General features: G+C 56.0%; 1 protein-coding gene across 3 annotated transcripts; it reads left to right on the forward strand.

The window, feature by feature from the left end:
* The first annotated feature begins 6,420 nt into the window (after positions 1–6,420).
* On the forward strand, positions 6,421–22,455 carry POGK (pogo transposable element derived with KRAB domain). Of its 3 annotated transcripts, none has more exons than XM_062192671.1 (6): positions 6,421–6,527; positions 7,835–7,968; positions 12,376–12,502; positions 13,195–13,293; positions 14,430–15,915; positions 18,640–22,455. In XM_062192671.1, exons 2-5 carry the CDS (start codon positions 7,837–7,839, stop codon positions 15,896–15,898), a joined length of 1,827 nt encoding a protein of 608 aa, XP_062048655.1. In that variant the 5' UTR covers positions 6,421–6,527; positions 7,835–7,836; the 3' UTR covers positions 15,899–15,915; positions 18,640–22,455. The 3 variants fall into 3 exon arrangements, with proteins under 3 accessions (XP_062048655.1, XP_062048656.1, XP_062048654.1); XM_062192672.1 differs by lacking the exon at positions 6,421–6,527 and adding an exon at positions 6,633–6,697; XM_062192670.1 differs by lacking the exon at positions 6,421–6,527 and having other exon boundaries at positions 7,581–7,968.
* Positions 22,456–22,464: the final 9 nt, after the last annotated feature.

Consider the following 22,464-nt stretch of genomic DNA (forward strand, 5'->3'; position numbering starts at 1 on the left):
TTGAAGAGATTAAGCAAGCATCAGAACCAGACTCAGCTATTGCTGAGATTCGGGTACTATCAAACTTGGGACTTCAAATAACTGTGATTAATACACCAAGAGCTATAGTGGACAATGTGAACGTGTCAGAGCAGATGGGTAAAATCAACACAAATGTGGAAAATTTTTTAAAAAGGGAAATTCTAGAAATGAAAAACACTAACAGCAATGAATAATGCTTTTTATAGGCTCATCAGATTACACACAGGCAAGTAAAGAATCAGTGAGCTTGAGGGTATGTGGATAGAAACTTGCAAACTGGAGAAAAAATATACAAAATAAAGGCAAGTATTATGGGAAAATTTGCAAAAGGCATAACATTTACCTAATGAAAAATACCAAAAGGAAGAGAGAAAATGGAAAAGAAACATTGGAAATAATAGTAACTGAGAATTTTCTCTCTCTCTTTTTTTTTTTTTTTTTTTTTTGACAGGCAGAGTGGACAGTGAGAGAGAGAGACAGAGAGAAAGGTCTTCCTTTGCCGTTGGTTCACCCTCCAGTGGCCGCTGCGGTAGTGCGCTGAGGCCGGCGCACCGTGCTGATCCGATGGCAGGAGCCAGGTGCTTCTCCTGGTCTCCCATGGGGTGCAGGGCCCAAGCACTTGGGCCATCCTCCACTGCACTCCCTGGCCACAGCAGAGAGCTGGCCTGGAAGAGGGGCAACCGGGACAGGATCCAGCACCCCATCTGGGACTAGAACCCAGTGTGCCGGCACCGCAGGCGGAGGATTAGCCTAGTGAGCCGCAGCGCCGGCCACTGATAATTTTTTAAAATTAATGATGGACTGATAGAATGTCACAGATCTAGGAAGCTCAGAGAGAATCCAGCAGGACCAGTAACAAAAATCCCACACCTGTCTGTGATGGTTCATTTTCTGCGCCAGCTTCACAGGGTTAATGGAAGCCCAGACACCGGGCAAAACATTTCTGATCATGGTCATGAGGGTGCTTGTAGCAGAGATCAGGACTGGAGCCCATGCTCACCGCGTGGACAGCCAGCATCCAGGCCACCGAGGGCTTGTAGAGAGCAGAAAGGTGGAGGAAGATTAAGCTCTCTCTTCTTGACCTGGAATAGCCATCTTCTTTTACCTGGCACGTCAGCGCTCCTGGGCGTCAGGATTTAGCCAAGTCCACGGGGAGGCATGCACACGCACACTCACTCGGGCCTTCACAGCCACCCTGAACTACACCACCGGCTCTCCTTGGGCTTTCACACAGCACACCAAGGGGCAGCCTGCCCCCATTACGGTACGAACCACTTCATTTCCACAATAGATCTCTCCTCTTCATATAAATATAAATATATATGGCATATATATGGCAATTAATTTCCATAATAGATCTTTCCTCTTTATATAAATATAAATATATATATGGCATATATATATATGGCTTATAGTTCCTTCTCTCAGGACAGCGCTGACTAACACAACATCCAAACTATAGAAAATCAAGGACAAAGAGAAAATATATTTTTTTAAAGATTTATTTATTTGAAAGTCAGAGTTACACAGAGAGGAGAGGCAGAGAGAGAGAGAGAGAGGGAGTCTTCCATCCGATGGTTCACTCACCAATTGGTCGCAACGGCTGGAGTTGCGCTGAACCGAAGCCAGGAGCCAGGAGCTTCCTCTGGCTCTCCCACACGGGTGCAGGGGCCCAAGAACTTGGGCCATCTTCTACTCCTTTCCCAGGCCACAGTAGAGAGCTGGATCAGAAGTGGAGCAGCTGGGTCTTGAACCAGCGCCCATATGGGATGCCAGCACTTCAGGCCAGGGCGTTAACCCGCTGTGCACCAGCCCCAAGAAAATATTTTAAAAGATCGAGGGGTGGGGACATCTCACCCATAGTGGAATAAGGGTAAAAAATACACACCAGGGGCCGGTGTTGTAGCACAGTGGGTAAAGCTACTGCCTGAGAGGCTGGCATCCCACATGAGTGCTAGTTCATGTCCTGGCTGCCCAACTTCTGATCCAGTTCCCTGCTAATGGCCTGGAAAAAGCAGAGTGGCCCAAGAGCTTGGGCCCCTGTACCCCTGTGGGAGATCTGGAAGAAGCTCCTGGCTCCTGGCTCCTGGCTTCTGCCCGGCCCAGCCTTGGCTGTTGCAGCCATCTGGGGAGTGAACCAGCAGATGGAAAATCTCTCTCTCTCTCTCTCTCTCTCTCTGTCCCCTTCCTCTTATCTCTATAACTGACTTTCAAATAAATAAATCAATCCTTTAAAAAAATGAAAAAAAAATCAGACGTCCCTTCAGAAATCTTGCAAGTTAGAAGACAGTGGAGCAAAATGTTTAGAGTTTTCAAAGAAAAAAAGCATCCAGTGGCAAAGGCAAAATTCCAAGGACCCCCTTCTCGGGTACGGAGTGACCACTGGAGGGCGCCCAGCGTGCACATCTTCCAGCCCCTTCCCATTCACCCATGCCCACGTAACTGATCTCACCCTGTGGACTATGAGCAGAGAAATGCATCCCGCCAAGAAAAGAGTGTGCCTCCTCCATTTCCTCTTCCCTCCTCACTCTGCTGGGTGAAGACAATCACAAGGCACGAGGTTGTGGCAAATCCATGAGCATGAAGGAACGTGGGCTTCTACATGCTGGCCTGGAGGAGTCACGTGCAGACTGGGAACAGTCACTGCAGACTGCTGCATGGGCGGAAAATAAACTGCTGCTCTGTCTGAGCCTTTATGCATGCAGGGTGTGTTTGCCACGTTGCTAGCATGAGGCAGTGCTCCTTAACGCGCTGAGGTGTTCTGGCCACACCTCTTCTCTCCAGGAACCTCTAAGCTCTCCCAAGCACTGTGCAGAGCAGGGTCATCCAGATCTCCCAGGCATACCTTGCTCTCCCTCTAAAGTGCCAACGCTCTAAAGAGGGCAGTCAGCAGTGACACTGCTCCCCCTGTTTGGGTCTCCTCTCCTCCCCCACCCTCACCTAGGATCTCCTTGCCTACCACGAAATGGGCAATTCTGCTTTCTCCTGTCCCAGAACACCCTCCCCCCCGGGGGCCAGTGTTAGGAGCCCTACATTCCAGGTGCATCTTGTCTCTATCTCAATAAGCTGCCTAAAGCCACAAAAACACTGCATGACAAGGCACCACAGAACTCAGCAGCTTAGAACAATGGTCTCTCCTCACTGCTATTGGACTTCACATTGGCCAGGCTGGCTCTGCGACCTATCTCATTCTCTTTCATCTTTCAAAAACTTTTTTTGAGGCACTGGCGCTGTGGCGTAGCAGCTAAAGCTGCCGCCTGCAGTGCCAGCATCCCATATGGGCACCGGTTCAAGTCCCGGCTGCTCCACTTCCAATCCAGCTCTCTGCTATGGCCTGGGAAAGCAGTAGAAGATGGCCCAAGTTCTTGGACCCCAGCACCCGTGTGGGAGACCTGGAAGAAGCTCCTGGCTCCTGGCTTCGGATCAGCACAGCTCTGGCCATTGCAGCCAGTTAGGGAGTGAACCAGTAGATGGACAACCTCTCTCTCTCCCTGTAACTCTTTCAAATAAATAAATAAATCTTTAAAAAAAAAAAAACACACACTTTTTTTGAAAAACTATCTCATTCTGATGCCCAGAACTGAGGGAGATGATTGTCTATGCATCTTCACCCTAGCAAAGGCCAGAAGCTCCCGAGTTAACAGAGCAGAGCAAAGGCTTCCACGATGTCCAGTTCAACTCTTTTACAGACTAGGAAACCCAAGCAGAGAGAAGTACTGACGCACAAACACCACTCTGGAGGTCCCTGTGCGCACAGGAAGTCTCGTTAGCAATGATGCATCTGTCAAAACTGATGTCCCCTGATGGTAATTGGGCTCAGAGTCAAGAATTCAAGTGGGGCCGGCCCTGTGGCTCACATGACTAATCCTCTGCCTGCGGCACCAGCAACCCCGGGTTCTAGTCCTGGTTGGGGCGCTGGATTCTGTCCCGTTCCCGACAAACCACATGGAGACACGCAGCACTCAGTCAATTCATCACCACGTTTATTGCCTCATCGCGTTCCAAGCCAAAGTAGGGGGCCCGGCGATGAGGGACTGGAGGCAGTCTCCCTAAAGAAACCCTTCAGTCTCCAGCCCTGAGCACACAGAAAGACAAGGTTATATACCCCAGACCCCATACAGATAACATTCATTGTGTGCAATCATGCATAGCACAGGAACAGAGCAAGTTTACAAAGTAGCAATGATCAGGGTACAAGCTCTGCAGATAGTGCAAAGAACATCATAAACCTTCATCAGAAGTCACATCCTGCCTGCAGGAATATGGGACCAAAAGTCTTGGAAACAGGATTAGATAAGGGACAGCCTCAGCCTGCTGCATCTCATGTCGGGCCAGGGCCACTGGCCCCGACACTTTTCCCGTCCAGCTCTCTGCTGCGGTTCGGGAAGGCAGCGGAGGATGGCCCAAGTGCTTGGGCCCTTCACCAACATGGGAGACCAGGAGAAGCACCTGGTCCTAGCAGCCATTTTGGGGGTGAACCAACACAAAAAAGACCTCTCTCTTGCTCTCTCTCTAACTCTGCCTGTCAAAAAAAAAAAAAGAAAGAAAAAAAAGAACTCAAGTGGGTCACTGCTGGTTAGCCTCTTCCCTGGGATGCCTAATCAGCGTGGCTCGAGCACAGTAGGGTTTTCGGAGACTAAACCCTAACAGATGGTTTCCTAGTTATCTCCTAACCTGTATTCATTTCCTGTAAGCAGCTGAGATTCCTCAAAGGCCCCGTGCTCTTTCCCAGCGCCCTTCTCACTTTCCCATTGGAACCTGCCATTTCCCCATGAACGTGAGGATGGGGACGCCACCAATTTAAGCTGTCACTCCTGCTCTCAAAATGCTACCTCTGCACACTTAAAGAACTGCTCGTTGCAACAAAAACTCTACCCACCTCCCACACCCCATACTGTATCTGAAAGATTTTTCTCTATCAATTAGATCTCTGGTCTTACGCTGTCATTATCACACTTCAGAGATGTGTTTGTCATTACACCTGATGTATGAAGAGCGCAGTCCCATAGTGGCCTCTCCCACCGGAGGGGGAGAGAATACACACATAAACAAAAAGGAGTGGCCACAAAAGCTTAGGGAAAGAGCTCTTTCCCAGCAGGAACTCGGGTCAATCGGAAACCTTCTACAGGTTCTCTCTGTGACCAAACCTTAATCAGACTACAGAGTCCTCTTCCCAGGCGAGAGCCTCTCCTGGGTCCCCTGCCCCATCCCTACCCCCCACCGCCTGACACAGTCCTGGCAAAAATCTTGCTAAGTCAGTTTAGAGAGAAGCCCTCACCCTAGATATCTGATCAGCAATCTCACCCGTCACCCTTGACATCTGATCGCCGTGGCCTGCCTGCAGCAAGAATCCTGTTCAGTGGGTTCAGCAAGGCTCCTTCTCTTAGTAATTTTCCATGCTCTGAGCCCCTCATTCCACACCTTGGCTGTAACTCCCCAGCCATTTGCGTCTCTCTCCCGCTGGGGGCTTAAAAAAAAAAGTCCTTTTGACTGGTTTAATTACCATCAATAATTTGTTTTTTGTTTTGTTTTGTTTTGATAGGTAGAGTGGACAGTGAGAGAGAGACAGAGAGAAAGGTCTTCCTTTTTCCATTGGTTCACCCCCCCAATGGCCGCTGCGGCCAGCGCACCGCGCTGATCCGAAGCCAGGAGCCAGGTGCTTCCTCCTGGTCTCCCATGGGGTGCAGGGCCCAAGCACTTGGGCCATCCTCCACTGCACTCCCGGGCCACAGCAGAGAGCTGGACTGGAAGAGTGGCAACCGGGACAGGATCGGTGCCCCGACAGGGACTAGAACCCGGTGTACCGGTGCCGCAGGCGGAGGATTAGCCAAGTGAGCCGCAGCGCCGGCCTTTTAACAAAAGTCCAACATCAACCGAAGCCCAGAATCTTCTTCGGGGGTCCTTGGGTTACTTTTGTCGCACTGTCCACCGAGCTGTAAGCCAGCAGCTCCTTCGAACGTTTCGGCGACGTAGCTTCGACACGCCGACTGGTGCACGGAACGCGTGCTCGGGCAGTCCCGGCTCCCTTCTCCGGACAGAGCGACCTCGGCCACCTTGCGGGTCTGGCCTGCCCGCGGGAGGCACGGCCCGCCTCTGGGCGTGCAATTCCCAGCCCACGCATGCAAACCGCCGGCGGACGCCGGGGTCACGCCCGTGCGCTCCCGCGCTGCTCTGGCCGCGAAGACAGCTCCGCGCTCGGGCGCGTTCCCGGCGGCCCGCGCCGCGCCGGGGGAGAAGCCAGGGGGCACGGCCGCCGCGGCCGGCGGAAGCGGCGCCACCGCCGAGGCCTGCTGACATCAGCCGCGCTCCTCCCCTCGCCTCCCAACACCCTCAGCTCCCGGCCGGGCCCTCCCTCGTCCCCACCACGTGTCCTGCCCGCTCCCTCCTGCGGGGCCGCGCGCACGGGGAAGCCGGAGAGGCGGAAGGGATGGCGCTGTGACAGCCGGGCCGCAGCCCTCGCGTCCCCTCCGGCGGCCCGGCCCGCGCCCCGGCCGCTCGGCCCCGCGGTGAGTGCACGCGGGCGGGCGGCGGGGCAGGGCGGCCCCTCCCCCGGGCCCCGGGCCGCTGGGCCGCGGCGGGGGCGGGGGCGCCGAGGCTGCAGCTGCCGCCGCCGCCGCCGCCTTTGTTGCGGTCCCGCCGGGGGAGGCGGGCGGCGCCGGCTCTTGCCGCCCGGCAGGTGCGCTGGGGCCGGGAAGGGGCCTGGCGGGGAGGCGGGCCGGCCGGCGGGGGCCGGCGGGAGCGCTCCCGGCGCGGGGCCGCGGAGAAAGGGAAATGGGACAAGATGGCTGGAGAAATCCGAGAACGGCGGCGGCGGCGGCGGGCGGGGCGCGGTGGGCGGGCGGCGGCGGCCGCTGCGGGCACCTTCTTCTCCCGGGGCGGCAGCCCCTCCCACCTCCTGCCCCCGAGCGGCTGGCGGGGGCTGCGGTCAAGTTCGGGCCCCCAGGGCTGGGGCCTTGCCTGTCCCACTCGCCCCGGACCCGTCCCTGTCGCGTGCGCCTGTGTCTCCTGGATGCCTCCAAGACGCCCACTTTGCACTTCATGGGGGGACATTTCTTTGGAATTTCGGGGGGTGCAGCCCACGAGAGGCAATCTCACCAGGGGCACCCGGGTGTCGCCGGCGCTCCCCGGGCACAGGCACGCGGCCCTTTGTACTGGCCGGCCTAGGTCGGCCGATTCTGCAACCCGAGTCGCTTGCGGGTCTGGGCGGGCGCCCCGCAACTGTGTGCACTTTCTTGAGTATGCAGCGTGCCTAGGACTGCCTCCCGGGGTTGGAAAGCCCTTTGAAAGGCAGCGTGCTTCTGTTTTCCGAATGGGCTTGTGGGTAGGACCTTGCTCTTTGGAAAATCCAGGTGAGGGGTATCCTAGGGCCAACCAGTCTCCCCAGGCTGATGGTACCAACCCACAGGAGCAAGTGCCCCTGTTATATTCAGACATCTGCCTTGATAGGAAGTCCACGCCCCTCTCCTGCCCCTGGTTCTGGGCTGAGAAAGACAGGCCTTTCCCTGCACGGTTGGAAACCTCTTCCCTGGAAGTTTCACACACTGGCCTTGGTTCTACTCTTCGGTTCTCTGGGCTCCACCATCCGGCCTGGGCTTTCTTCCCCAGACAGCTCTTGCGATATTTGGAGGCAGTCAGATGGGTCATCTGCCTCCCGTTCCTCTTACCATAATGAAATGTGTCACCCCAGCCCTCCTCACTTGCCTGGTTGCACTGGTACTGAGGCTGGAAAGGGCTGGTACGCAGCCGAGCCCTCCTGGGCACTGTCCCCGGCCAGGGGGAGAGTTCACACCCACAACCCGTTTTTCGTCTGCAGAGATGGAGTCCACGGCCTACCCTTTCCACGTAACCCTGAAGGAAGAGCAAGAGGAAGAAGAGATTGAGAGCCAGCAGCCGGAGGATCACCCCACAGATATGCAGAAAGTCCGAATCTGCTCGGAGGGCGGATGGGTAAGTAGAAGGTGTGGAGTCCGCGTCCCACCTTGAGAAGTGGGCCTGGAAGCTGGGCTCGCTTTCGGTCTTGGGCTTAGGGCACGGAGAGGCCTGCCGCACCTGTTGCTGGAAGTGTGGACCTTGTGCCTCCACCCTTTTCCCTGCACCCTGCTGCACGCCAGGCACACTGCAGGCACCAAATTCACGCATGCTGACTTCACTGGCTGGTTCAAGGGGATCATTTTAAGGAAGACCTGGCTCCCCAGGGTGACATGAGGTCCCGTGTAAGTACCTCTTACAGCAGCTCCCCCGGGAGATCTGCAGGTCCACAGGCCTGGGTTGAAATGGTCAGCAGCAAGGAAGACAGAGGCGGTTTAGCATTTGCAAGTGGAATAGTGTGCTGATGGCAGAGTGAACTTAGGCAAAAGTCAGTGCAACAGAGAGTTAGTGTATACTTGGTTATTCACAGTAGTTCCTGAACTTCCTGGTGACTGCCATGACTTGTAAACATTGTTAGTAAGCAACAAATTAACATTCCTTCCTCTGCTTAGTTTTCCACTGTGTGTGTGTGGAGTCTCCCTTTTCTCCAACCAGAGGTCCCTAATGGTACAGCCATGGCATTCCCCAGTTGTCCAGTCTTTCTCCTGTAAGGGAACTGGGGTGCCTAAGGGTTTGCTTTGTGCCCCGGCTCCCTGAGCTTTGCCTTTCGAAGCAGTGCAGCTCCAGTCCAGCCCAGCCATGTCTGTCTGGTCCGTGTTCTTTGCTCACCCTGAGCTCCTCCCCAGTTCTGATCCGGCCAGCATTTGGTCCCTTGCCGTCCAGTGTAAGGCTTCAAAGCAATGGAAACCCCAAGTGCTGAGGTTCGGGTGGCCGGCCCAGAACATCCACACGGAGTGGTGAGCAGTGGGGCCAGGTGCAGTAGGAGTGGATCTGTGAGTGTGCTGGAGCAGTGAGAGAGAGCCAGGGGAAGGCTACGCTTGTGCTGGGAAAGAAGGAAGCAAGGAGAGAGCTGGGGGAGGAAAGCTGGCGGCGTGGTGGCGCTGGGGCTTGGGCACCGGTGGCCTCCAGGCGTCCGTCCCCATCCCTGGTTAGCGAGCACAGTGCTGGGTTTGAAGACAGGAGCCCTCCTTTTGTGAAGTTTCCAATCTTGTGAACGTGCCGCGGTGGAGGCCAGCTCCTGACGATGCTAGGGATGCGCCAGCAACCGAGACGCCAAAGGCTTCACGCGGGCTGGGGAACTCGGACCAGGCCTGGTCTTGGGCCACTTCCCCCACCCTGCCCCTTTGGCAGAGTTTGTAGGCACTTTTGGTTCTCCCAACTGGAAGCGGGGATGGGAGGGGAGATCCTGCCGGCATCGGATGTGTACGGGCCAGGGGCACCACTGAGTAACTGCAGTGCCAGTACTCAGGGCTGCTGTCCACCGCACATGCCACAAAGAGCCGTCTGGCCCAGAATGTCCACAGTGCTGAGCTCGGCAGCACTCAGTTAGGGGAAGGGAAGAATTGAGTCTGTCTTTTAAATAGATGTTCTGGCTGCGGAGAATGATGTTAGAGTGGTCGACACAAGCTAAGCACTGTAGTATATATTAGGATAACATTGTGCGGACTTGGAATAGAATTCTAATTTCAAATAGGAAAAAGGAAAAAAAAAAAAAAGATGCTTTGCACTTTGACATGAGCCAGCTCAGCCAGGGGAAGGCAGAGGGTTTGCACTGCGGGCAGGTGCACAGCGTATGCAGAGGCCCCAGAGAGCCCAGCGAATATGGAGAGTTAGAACTTCTGCAGCTGGGCCCTGAAGTGCAGGGTGGAGAGTGGGAGGAGAGCACCGGGAGAAGTAGGCCAGCCAGGGACCGGGGCCAGCCAGGAGGGCATGGTAGGCTGCGCCAGAAGTGTAAGTGCTCCGCCTGTTGGCTCCGAGAAGTCCTTAGCCTGTCTTTCCATGCCACCTTGCTGAGGCCGCCATGGTCTGAGATAGCACAGGCTATGGAATCAGATTTTCTAGCTCTGTGACCATGGACGAGTTACTTACCCACTGTTTCCCTCCCATCACCGTGGGTAGAAATCCCCAGATCCCTGGCTGACTTAAAGTATTCAGTGAGATAATGTAATTATGCCAGGGAGAGTGCCTGGCCCACAGCAGGTGCTCCTCAGTGTAGGCCTGCAGGCTCACTGCCTAAGAGCTGTGGCCTGGGGCTCCCCGCCCTGGGGGGAGAGGGGGGCTTCTGTGTGTGAACACTTCACACCAGTTTCCCCTGGAGCTCAGTGCTGGAATGCCAGCCTGGCAGACACAGCAAGGCAGTGCACACAAGCCTTATCTGATGAATCCTTGATCTCCTGGGAGGGTGGGAGCAGAGGGCAGGCCGGGAGGGCCCCTGCCTGCCAGGTCAGCAGAGAGCGCCTGGAGGTTGGATGCAGACTGTCTGGCTTCTCGGTTTGGCCCAGGGCTGGACGTGTTTACCTTCTGCTGTGTTTGGTCAGATAAAAGGCTGCTTTGGGGCCGGGGGCCTGGCTGGAGGGTTACTGCACGAGGAGGAGAGCTGGGAAGCAGCTGACTGCTCCGCTCCTGGAGCAGAGTGGGTGAGAAGGCCCCGTGAATTACCCACCTGCCCGCCGCCCTCTGGGCACAGCTTCAGGGCTCCTGAGAGCTGGCAGTTTTCACCAGGCCTAGGAACAGGTCTGCCCGTCCTGTGTCGAGTGTTACCAAGGAAAGGAAAGGGGGCTATAAATAGGTGTGGCCTAGATCTGGGACTTGGCAGGGGAGAGAAAAGGCCCAGGCGGGCTGTTGGAAGCCTCTAGGAGGTGTGAAGGGAGTGGGTGGCAGATCCCCAGGCTGGCTGGCCGTGCAGGTGGAGGGGGAAGTTGGGAAAGCCTCACCACCACTCCTGTTGACCGCCTGGTATTTCATACCGCGGGGCTCTCCAGGCCGGCTCCCAGGAGGAGGAGGCTCGGTTCGGTGACAGGTAAAATTGAGTGCTGCCTTGAAACTCCCAAGCGGAACCAGAGGAGGAAAATCCAGAGATGATTTGCCTAGACTGTTTACCCAGAAAGCCATTTATAAGTGCCGACTGGCTACAGGCAGTGGCCCAGGCACAGGGAAGGCGTGTGGAGAAAGCACAGGTCGTGCTCAGGGCAAGCGGATACGGCAGCAGCAGGTGCACACAGGTAAACCAGCAGAACTCTGAGTGTCCCAGGTGCAGCTGCAGCCCCGAGCCAGGTGTGCCGGCCGCCCAGCGCTGCTCATAGCCTGCAGTGAGTGGGCTTCCCACAGAGCAGGGCATCTGGGTGGCTGTCCACCAGGTCCAGGGAGACCGTGGGCAGAGATCTGGGGTACCAGGGAGTGGTTAGTGCAGGGAGGAGCAGGCAGCTGAGTGTGGCTGGAGCATGAAGGGGCTGGCTAAGGGCAGTGGAGATTCGGTCCCCGGGGTGGCAGCTTTGCTCTGTGTAGCCGGAGCCTGGACAGGTCCAGATCTCCACCTGCCATTGGCTGTGTGACGCTAGCCAGCAAATGAGGCCTCTGTGAGCCCACCGCCTTGATTCAGTGGGGTTTTCTCTGCCGCTCCACAGGCAGCAGGGGGCCAGTCAGGGATACAGGTCCAAGGGCTTTCCTTGGAAGTGCCTCCCGCGTGCAGAGTGCCCTGAGAGGGAAGGCCAGCGGGACTGCCTGACGGACGGCCGACACCCGAGGACGTCAGTATTCTTAGCTGAGGCCAGGCCGAGACACGGCCTTGCGGAACAGCTTGGAAGGCCGAGCGTCCACAGTGACCAAAGTGTCCCAGGGAGTTCTCCCCACCGACTGCAGTGGGATTCCAAGAATGGGTTTTAATGACGGGAAGAAAAAACGCATTCCGTGGGAAGCACAGTCATTTAGAAAGCAAAGAGGGGTTGGTTTGGGTGGCTTGGCTGCCTTCAGCTCCTGCCCTGCTGGCCGCTGCATGGCCGGGGAAGGGGCAGCAGGGGAGGTGAGCAGGCCCCTCCTGCCTGGACGGCTTTGGGTCCCCAGTCCAACACCAGGTAGGATGAGTTGCCCTGGGACCCAGGGCGGCCTCCCGGCAAGCAGTAATCCTGTTTGGATTTACAGCACACCCACCCCTGGGCTGAAGGTCCTTCCGGGCCGGCATGCTGGTGGGGACACTTTCCTCTGGGTGGGGATGACTACTGTCCCTGGAGTCAGAGGTGAACCGTGAGCAGCCGACACTGCAGAGTGAGGATGCAGTAGGTATTCTGTGTCCGCCAACCTGGTGGTGGGTATTTGGGCGCTTTGTGTGAACAGAGCCAGCGGCAGGGGCACGTTATGTCGCCAGTAGCCTGTGAACAGCTGCCTGCCCCCATCCCCACCCCGACCCGGGTCCCAGCTGTGATGGTCCCTGCCTGCATGTGCCTGCTGTGTGCCTGCTGGTCGCTGAGACGGGCCCGTTTGCTGTTCCAGGTCCCAGCCCTGTTTGATGAGGTGGCCATATACTTTTCTGACGAGGAGTGGGACGTTCTGACCGAGCCACAAAAGGCCCTGTACCGGGAAGTCATGAGGATGAACTATGAGACTGTGCTGTCGCTGGGTAAAGCTTTGTGTTCCTTTGTCTCCTGCAAGCCCTGAGCCAAGGGAGGGTCGTGCCCGTGCATCCAGCGTTCCTGTCTCCCGGACTGGGCCTCCGTCCTCTGCGTGCTGGTGCCCATGTAGTTTCCTGTTTTGATTGGGGCAGGATGTAAATATTATGTCCTCCCACACTGCCACCATGCCACCTCCCAGACCTACCCGCCTTCAACACAGACATTCACGTAACTCGGGAAACCTCCCCTTGAGCCCAGGCCGCTGTCCCCTTTAGTGGGGAGAAGGCAGGCCACACGTTATCCTCATGGCCCAGAGCTTGGGGGCATCATACCCACCCCACCACCAAAGAACACTCACTCCCCTGCCAGCGCTGATGCTGCCTGTCGTATCACAGTGTGGCCATTTGGAGGGACTTCCCAGTTTGCTCATCCGGGGACCAAAACGTTCACCGGATCAGCGGCTGCATCCCTCCGACGTGCCTGCAAAGTGCAGGCTAGCATCCGCCCTCCCTGGCGGAGAACACAGACCCTCCCCTGGACAGACCTGTTATCTGGAAACATCCCCGGGCTTGCTGCCCCCTGCCTTTCACAGGGTGGGGGCCCATGGGCCAGAATTGGTGTGTGCGTGTTACTAAGTACTTACGCTGGTGCTACGGGACAGTAACACACAGCTGTTGTCGGTTTTGTCTCCTGTGGACAGAATTCCCATTCCCTAAGCCAGACATGATCGCACGGTTGGAAAGGGAGGAGGAGTCTCAGACTTCGGATGAGTGGCCGCTCCAAGGAGGAACCTTTGCAGGTAACACAAGTCCATGCGTGCCGCACCCATCCAGGCGGGATTGCCATGAAGCTGGCTCGTCGGTTTCTCTGTGTAGGGCAGTGAAGAGTGGGGTTGGGGGCTGACAGCTCTCCCTCTTTCCAGGGCTGGCTGTGTGGCCTCAGGCAGCATCGTTGACCTCTCTGAGCCCTGGGTTCTGAAATCTGTCAGTGGTGCGCTTAAATAAGACTTGGTGTGCGACCTGGTGGGCGGAGGAAGCAGAGTGGGCTCGTGCAGCCCCTGGTCCAGTTACATCCTGGCTGCTTCAGGAGCATGCCCTGTGCCTCCATAAACCAGGGAACGCTGGGAGGACGCATGCTCCCAGAGTTATTTACCCTGGCTTCTGCCCACAGCACACTGGGTAGAAAAAGCAGTGAACACTACAGTACGCTTCTAAGCAAAAATGTCCTCTTACCAAGAAAACAGGAGAGGAGCAGTTGAATAAATGCAGCGAAACTCCCAGGTCACAATAGTTTCATTTGCCCTTTTTCTCTACGGATAAGAGTTTAAAAGGCCACTGATCCTAAGACTTGTTTCCCCACCACCACATTGAACAACTCCAAAATCGAAATGCCTCTTAAAATCGCTACCGTGCCCTCATTCACCCAGCGGCACTCCTGCCTTTCTGAGTGGCATGCCATGGCGATGGTGAGCTGGTGGCGGCTTGCTTTGAGATAGATAGGGTCATCTGCCCGAGCTGTGTTCCGCTTCCGTGGCTGTCTTCCAAATAGAGGCATCCGGTGAAACCCGGTGTGCGAGAACCACTTCTGGGCCTTAAAAGCTGCCCTGGGCTGTGTGTCCTGTTTGCGGCAGGTTCTCGTTTGAGGACTGGGATCCAGCCCGTGATGCACGCAGAGCCCTGCAAGGTCGCACTGGCCCCCGGCCTCTCTGGTCCACACCTAGGGCCAGTGCTCAGTCCCGGGCTCTGCCAGCCGCTAGCCTGCGTGACCTCCCGCCCCTCACCACGAAGGAGGCCTGTGTGTGAGAGCGCTGAGAGGCTCCCGGGAAAGGCCTCGGGCGACGCCATCTCTGGGTGAACCTCAGATGCGGTGTCCTGAGCCGGCTGGCCTGGGGCAGCCTCACCGTGTTCACCGGCCTTGTTTTGTGTCCCTCTGCAGAGAATGAAGACTCTGACGTTAAGCCTCCGGATTGGGCGGGCCCCACGAATTCCACCCCCCAGCTCCCGCAGACTCAGCCCCTGGATGGCCTGGGCCTCCGGTTGCCTCGGGACCTGGCGGAGCTGCCGGAGTGGAGCGAGGGCTACCCCTTCTACGTGGCCATGGGCTTCCCGGGGTACGACCTCTCGGCCGATGACATAGCCGGGAAGTTCGGCCGCGGTGTGCGGCGCAGCTACGACGCGGGCTTCAAGTTGATGGTGGTGGAGTACGCCGAGAGCACCAACAACTGCCAGGCCGCCAAGCAGTTCGGGGTGCTGGAAAAGAACGTGCGGGACTGGCGCAAGGTGAAGCCGCAGCTGCAGAACGCCCACGCCATGCGGCGCGCCTTCCGGGGCCCCAAGAACGGCAGGTTTGCCCTGGTGGACCAGCGCGTGGCCGAGTATGTGCGATACATGCAGGCCAAAGGGGACCCCATCACCAGGGAGGCGATGCAGCTGAAGGCGCTGGAGATCGCCCAGGAGATGAACATTCCCGAGAAGGGCTTCAAGGCGAGCTTGGGCTGGTGTCGCCGGATGATGCGGAGGTACGACCTGTCGCTGAGGCACAAGGTGCCCGTCCCCCAGCACCTGCCCGAGGACCTGACCGAGAAGCTGGTCACCTACCAGCGCAGCGTGCTGGCCCTGCGCAGGACGCATGACTACGAGGTGGCCCAGATGGGCAACGCCGACGAGACGCCCATCTGCCTAGAGGTGCCATCGCGGGTGACCGTGGACAACCAGGGCGAGAAGCCTGTGCTGGTGAAGACGCCGGGGCGGGAGAAGCTCAAGATCACGGCGATGCTCGGGGTGCTGGCCGACGGCAGGAAGCTGCCCCCCTACATCATCCTCAGGGGCACCTACATCCCGCCCGGCAAGTTCCCCAGCGGCATGGAGATCCGCTGCCACCGCTATGGGTGGATGACCGAGGACTTGATGCAGGACTGGCTGGACGTGGTGTGGAGGCGGCGCACGGGTGCCGGTGCGCCCAAGCAGCGTGGCATGCTCATCCTGAACGGCTTCCGGGGCCACGCCACCGACTCGGTGAAGAGCTCCATGGAGAGCCTGAACACGGACATGGTCATCATCCCCGGCGGGCTGACCTCCCAGCTGCAGGTGCTGGACGTGGTGGTCTACAAGCCACTCAATGACAGCGTGCGGGCCCAGTACTCCAACTGGCTGCTGGCCGGGAACCTGGCCCTCAGCCCCACCGGCAACGCCAAGAAGCCGCCCCTGGGCCTCTTCCTCGAGTGGGTCATGGTGGCCTGGAACAGCATCTCGAGCGAAGCCATCGTCCAGGGCTTCAAGAAGTGCCACATCTCCAGCAACCTGGAGGAGGAAGACGACGTGCTGTGGGAAATCGAGAGTGAGCCGCCCAGCGGCAGCGAAGCGCCCAGAGAGTGTGACCCGGAACACGTGACCGTGGGCCACTGAAGGGAGAAGCGGCTCAGGTAATTGGTGAGGGGTGCGCACCCAGCACCTGCGCTGATGCGTGTACGTGTGCGCGCGCTGCTGGTCCCTGTTCTGCAATGCCCACAAGTGCAGACGACAGGCCACCGGCACTGCCTGATGGGCACCGTTGACGTCCTGGCATGGGCCCTGTGTATCTGGCCTCATTGTGCTCTGTGGCCTGGACCAGGAGTGCTTGCACGGTAGGGACAGTGAACAAAGAGTGAGTGGCCAGAACCCTTCATCTGCGGGCTGCCCTGGGCCTGAAGGAGCCTAAGTCTGACGTTGCTCAGGTCACACGGAGCGTGATGTGAAAAGCCAGCTCTGCTTTTTCCTTTCTGCTCCGTGCTGGTCACTGAGGGCTGCTGTGTGCCACGTGCACCTGCTGCACTGGGGGCAGGTGTGCCCTCTCTCTGGCCTGAAGGACAGTGACACGGAGCAGTAGCAGTGCCTCTGGTCTCAGTCCAGGTGGTCCACACTGCGTCCACCAGGGAAATAATACAGTGTCTGCTTGCCTCTCCCTGGGGAACTGAAAGGTGGTTTGTTTGTTTCAACAAAACATCTTAGTCTCTCAAAACTTCCTCCACATGCAGTGGGCAGTTATAGTCACTTCTTGTAGTCAGCAGATGTCTCAAGGGAGATTTTTTTTTTTTTTTTTTTAAGAAAAAGATTTATTTGGGCCGGCGCCGTGGCTTAACAGGCTAGTCCTCCGCCTTGCGGCGCTGGCACACCAGGTTCTAGTCCCGGTTGGGGCACCGGATTCTGTCCCGGTTGCCCCTCTTCCAGGCCAGCTCTCTGCTATGGCCCAGGAAGGCAGTGGAGGATGGCCCAAGTCCTTCGGCCCTGCACCCCATGGGAGACCAGGAGAAGCACCTGGCTCCTGGCTTCGGATCAGCGAGATGCGCCGGCCGCAGCGGCCATTGGAGGGTGAACCAACGGCAAAAGGGAAGACCTTTCTCTCTGTCTCTCTCTCTCTCACTGTCCACTCTGCCTGTCAAAAAAAATAAAATAAAATTTATTTGAAAAAGAGAGAGAGAGTTCTGTACACAGGTTTACTCCCTAAATGGCTGCAATGGCTAGAGCTGGGCCAATCCGACACCAGGAGCCAGAAGTTTCATCCGGGTCTCCCACATGGGTGGCAGGGGCCCAAGCACTTCCAGTGCTTTCCCAGGCACGTTAGCAGAGAGCTGGATCATAAGTGCAGCAGCTGGGACTCGAACCAGTGCTCATATGGGATGCCAGCACTGCAGGTGGTGGCTGCTTTACCCTCTGCACCACAGTGCTGGCCCCTGAAGGGAGATATTTTTAAATTGAATCTTTGCACCAAGAAAGGCAGATGTAGGACTACAGTGAGTAAAGTGTGAGGGCCTGGGATGACAGGCCTGGGATTTTCATGGCCAAGTACAGAAGAGGAGCAGCTTTGAAGGGGAGATGGAGAGGGCAGAAGTGGGGGGCACTGTGGTGCAGTGGGTTACGCTGCCACTGCGACACCTGCATCTCAGCCTGGAGTGCCCGTTTCAGCTCCTGGCTCCTTCACCAATCCAGCTTCCTGCTAGGAGCAGACTGCAAGGAGGGACTGTGGACTTGGGTCCCTGCCACCCATGGGAGACTTGGACAGAATTCTGGGCTCCTGTTGCGGGCATTTGGGGAATAAACCATAATCAGTCACTTTCTCCCTGCCCCGGCCCCTGCCACAGCTCTGCCTTTCAAGTAGATGAAAATGGAAACGTCTTTTTTGAAAAAGGAAACGGGGAATGGGGGCCTAATAGAGACAGCAAAAGTGTCGTCGGCCCACGGTGTCCCTTGCACGGCACAGCCCTCGAAAGAGGAGCAGAGTGGCCACACACAGGGGAGGCACACGTGGGGGCTTCACAGAGCTCATGGGGGAACGCAGTCTTCTCATTCCGTGTCCATGACCTTGGAGCCCCTTGACAGAAGGAGCAGCCGAACACCTCCGGTCGCCTGCTCCTGCCCCTGCCCGACAACTCCTTTGTTCCGGCAGTTTTGCATGGAGGAGGAGCCCCTCCCTTTTACAGAGGAGGCCGCCACGTACACAGTGCGGCGTTTCCACCTCTGTGCTCGGGTTTTCTCCAAGAGACACGCTCACAGCAGCCAGCCTTCACCCCACTTCCCGCCGTGCTTGCATAAACACATCTGCGTGTGGAAGTGACTCGGGTCTCCCTCCTTGCCCCAAATCGAGCTGTGCTTGTCACTTGGTTCCGAGATCCCTGCGGTGACAGCCGGAGCGAGGAGCGGCTCAGCCCCGAAACTGCCTTCTGTTCTGGTGTTCCTCACTCACGAATTCGGCCTCGCTTGTGTGCTGGCCATTGTACTGCCTCCGCTGGAGAGCGAGCGCTGAGTCAGAGTGGATTTTCATTCTCCCCTCTCCTTGTTAGATAAACATTCTTGTGCATTTTGAATTTTCTATGCCATTTTTACTGCACCAGGAACTCAATTAAAAAAAAAAAAAAAAAAAAACTTGCAGAAGAGGAAAAGGAGAAAAGCTACGCCACACTCCACACTGGAGCTGTGAACACAGGCACTCGGTCTGCTCAGTCACAGGCCTTTGTTCTCCTGGGCACCCACTGTGGACAAACGTTTAGGAGAAGACGCACGGGCCTCTGTCCCATTAGGAAGTCTGACTGATACAGGATTGTCTGTTACAGGTTACAAGGGGTCCACAAATCCAAGGGTTAATTCACACCTACATGCTCTCTGTTTTCCAGCCAATGGAACTGTGATTGGAACAGCTGCGGAGGCCGATCCTCAAGAAGATTATTCCCGAAGGTGTGGGTGCCCCGAGAACGGCAGGACAAGGCAGCGGGGCTCGAAGAGCCGGGGCGGACGGCAGCAGCCTGTGCGTTCCCTGCGGGGACACAGCCCGACCCCGCCCCGCATCCCAAGGTGAGGACCCGTCCTTGCAGCAGAGAACCAATTAGCGAAGAAGCTGCTTCTGCCCGGCGTCTGGTCGCGGAGATGAGTCCTGTGCCCATCAGAAGAGACGTGTAAATACGAGTGAGCAAAGGTGTTTTCCCAGCGAAGAGACCCTTGCTCCCTGCCCTGGCGTGGGCTCGAGTCTAGTGCGGGAGCACCTCAACGACTGTTTCACTCTGCCTTTGAAAACCCCTCCCGAAGTAGAGCCTGTGCCCCACACAGGTCAAGACCGCACGGTTCGCAGCGTGTCCCTGCAGTACACCTGCCACGTGCTCGCTGCCCCTTGGGGAAAAGATGAGACACGAAGGCGTCGTGGCCTGGTGCCGGCAGGTGGCTTCGCAGACACACTAGGTGGGCTGGAAGATGGAGGCTGAGATAAGCTACGCTGTTTTATTTATCTTCCCAATCCAGTTGGCAGCTAGACTTTTGTAGGGTCTCGTTTAACGGCCCTACCTATTTTTTTTCCCTCCCCGTCAGTATATTTAATGATAGGGCGGCACTCGTAATGCAGCTTTTGTTTCTCAGGCTGCCCGCAGAAGTCGTCACTGTAAATCCCCTGCTGTCTACTATGGTACACGGCCCACTGAGACTCAACTGATACGCGCTTTAGGGCTTGCTTTAATATCTTTTATCACACTGGTGGTGGGAGGGCTTGGACCGATAGATAGCCATAGCTGTTTTGAGATTTCTAATCTCCTGCCCGGCGGGAGACAGGAAGCAGTGGAATTTCGCTCAGTTTTCACACCACAGTAATTTGCATCCCCGTGTAAGTTGAGTGTCACAAGAACATTCCTTCAAGGCTCTGTGTGCTACAAAATACAACAGAACCTCGCAGACAAAGCCATTGCTGGAAATGTCACTGCAGTGTCAAATCGATGTAGCAAGCTACCATAACCACTTTTCCTTCCGGTAGACAGCTGAACTGTGTATTATACTGCTCTTGGCGTCTTGAAATACCTATTTCTACTCAGGTACTAATTTTCCTGTTCACCTTTCTCTTTAAACCCAATTTCCCCCCCTTGGGGTGGGAGGGGGGGACACTTAACTTCCAGTATCTGAATTGTTTCCCTCCTTGTCCTGGCCTGTCCTGTGTTCTTGGTCATTCCAAATGGCATCTAAACCCAGCTACTTTCCACTCCACAAGTTTCCATTCCATGTAATTCTGAATTTTTCCTCCACTGTCCTAGTTCCTAACCCTTTATGTCATACCGCAACACTTTGGGAGCTTAACACACTTTGTAGGACCTAACTTTGGTTCCTTGCGTTGGAGCCATAGTCAGCATCCTGGGAGGAGTCGAGAATGGGCTCAACTCCCATTTCATTCCGCCAGCGGCTCCTCAAGTCTCACCGTCGCTGAGAGATGATGCCTTACAGGCTGCACAGCACTGGAACTTCCCTAGAGTAATGGCTCTCCTGTCCGGGTCTTTCTGGGCTCACTCTTCCACTGACTTAATGATGATGTTTGCCTGACAGAGCCCCAGTACAGCGGTTTTGCAGAAGGCTGTTACCCTAGAATTAATATAGCACATCCGGAGACCTAGTCGTACTCCCTGGTAGTTAGGAACTGACTCTCCCCCTGCCCCCACAACAATAAACTTTGATAATAAAGACCGTAGGGTATGCTGGTTTTATTTGTTGACCTGTGGGCCTTGTGAAGTTACATTACCCCACAAGTGCACCCTTGAATCGTCAATCGTGTTCATGGCATGCAGTGACGTGGGTGTCTTTAAACACAATGGGAAGAAAAGTTAGGTGATTTAAACTGGCTTTGGAAGTAGGGGAAGTGTGGCATACGGGGCTCTTTTCCTCAGTCATGTTCAAGGTGGCCTCAGAAGGGGGCATTCCCAAAAACACACAGAGGAGCAAGAATGTGAGTGAAAACGTGCTAGCAGACTGATGGACAAAATAGAACGCGGGGTCCTGGGAAGTCTGATGAACCCATGGGGCTTTTACTGTGTTCAGCAGAAGCAGTCCCGACAGCTGACCACGCCCACAGAACAAGGAAGTGGCAGTACCCAGGAATAACCAGATAGTTTTCCTTTGCAGTCCATTGGCATGAAACACTGACCCAATCTGTCGTCTGCACCCTTCAAGGCTGAGCTCTGAGACTGAGCATACATATCCTGACCTGTCCTCCCAGAAGGCATTTTGACATGAGTCCAAGATGGGACACAGGCATTGATGGTCAAAGCAGGGTCATCACTCAGAAGGTTTGTGAAATCTGGGAGCTCACGGTCATGACAGGGACAGGGAAAGGTGTTTCAGGAACTTTGTGTCTGGCTGCTCACAGACAACAAGGGCGTGTGCTCATCAGCAGGCCTCTGGCCTGTCTGGTAAAGTAAGGCCCATCACTCAAAGGCCAGAGCACTACTGAGCTTCCTACAGGAAGAACAAGCTCTATGCCAAGTGTGAAATTACCTGGCTTCTCACTTGTTCCTTTTCCCCCTCCCTGGAATGGGCACTTTTCTAAATGCTGCTTGATAAGGAGCACTCACGATTTCTTAACCTGAGTGTAGAAAAGACTGCACGCAGGACCCCAGAGCTGCCAGTGGTGTTAGAGGGAGCCGGCCTGCATGGAACAGAGAGCTCCAAACCTCTGTACCTTCCTGCTCTGCCCTCAACTTCCTCTCCCAACTTTGAAAACAATTTTGGGGCCAGCTTTGTGGCAAAGCTGGGTGAGCCACCATATGCGACATTGGCATCCCATATCAGAGCACTGGTTCGAATCCCAGCTGCTCTGCTTCTGATTCAGCTCCCTGCTAATGTGCCTAGGAAGGCAGTGGAAAATGGCCAAAAGTTTTTGGGCCCCTGCCACCCTAGTAGAAGACCCAGATAGGGTTCTGGGCTCCTGGCTTTGGTGTGGACCAGCCCCGGCCGTTGTGGACATTTGGGGGAGTGAACCAGCAGATGGAAAATCTCTCTGTCTCTGTCATCCTGCCTTCCAAAGGATTTCTTCAAGAAAACTGACATGGAGAACAAACCTTGTTTGAGCGTGTAGACCTGAAATGTGAATCAGAGGTAGGACTCTGGTGTTCTGTGTTCTCACAAGGGTAGGTGACTAGAAATGTAGGCTACACACCCTAGACAGCAGTGAGCAGTTTTCCTGTTTGGAATTTGCTGTACAACCCCTCGCAGAACGCGCTATTGCCATGGGCAGCAGGAGATGGCTGGGGCTCCCAGCTGCTTCTCCGCCCGGGCATTTCATGAGTTCATGGTTTACGAATTTGTTTTTGTGTGTGTTTTATTTTTGTTTGTTTGTTTGTTTGAGAGACGGACTGCCATCTGCAAGTTCATTCTTCAAATGCCCACCCGGCTGAGGTGGAAGCCAGCAGCCAGGAACTCAATCCAGGTCTCCCACAGGGGTGGCAGGAACCCCACTTACCCGAGCCACAGCTGCTGCCTCCCAAGGTCTGCATTATCCAGAAGCCAAAGTCAGAAGCCTGAGCAGGGAACTCAAACCCAGCTGCTCTGATGTGGGACACGGCGTCCGCCCCCGGGTGAACACCTGCTAGCAGGCCTCCTAAGGTCTAGCAGATGCTCCCAGAGAAGCACTAAGGCCCAGACGGTCCAGAATAAAACCATTGTATTCACCGACTAGCAGTTCACATTCTTCCAAA

Source organism: Lepus europaeus, chromosome 5, assembly GCF_033115175.1.
Source record: "Lepus europaeus isolate LE1 chromosome 5, mLepTim1.pri, whole genome shotgun sequence".
In the NCBI taxonomy this organism is placed as follows: domain Eukaryota; kingdom Metazoa; phylum Chordata; class Mammalia; order Lagomorpha; family Leporidae; genus Lepus; species Lepus europaeus.

What these genes read in the sequence shown, in the direction of transcription:
- POGK (XM_062192670.1), top strand. Translation starts at nt 7,657, where the DNA reads ATGGGTCATCTGCCTCCCGTTCCTCTTACCATAATGAAATGTGTCACC. An exon ending in TCTGCTCGGAGGGCGGATGG is followed by an intron (nt 7,969 to 12,375) that starts GTAAGTAGAAGG and finishes TTGCTGTTCCAG; the next exon opens with GTCCCAGCCCTGTTTGATGA. An exon ending in TGAGACTGTGCTGTCGCTGG is followed by an intron (nt 12,503 to 13,194) that starts GTAAAGCTTTGT and finishes TCCTGTGGACAG; the next exon opens with AATTCCCATTCCCTAAGCCA.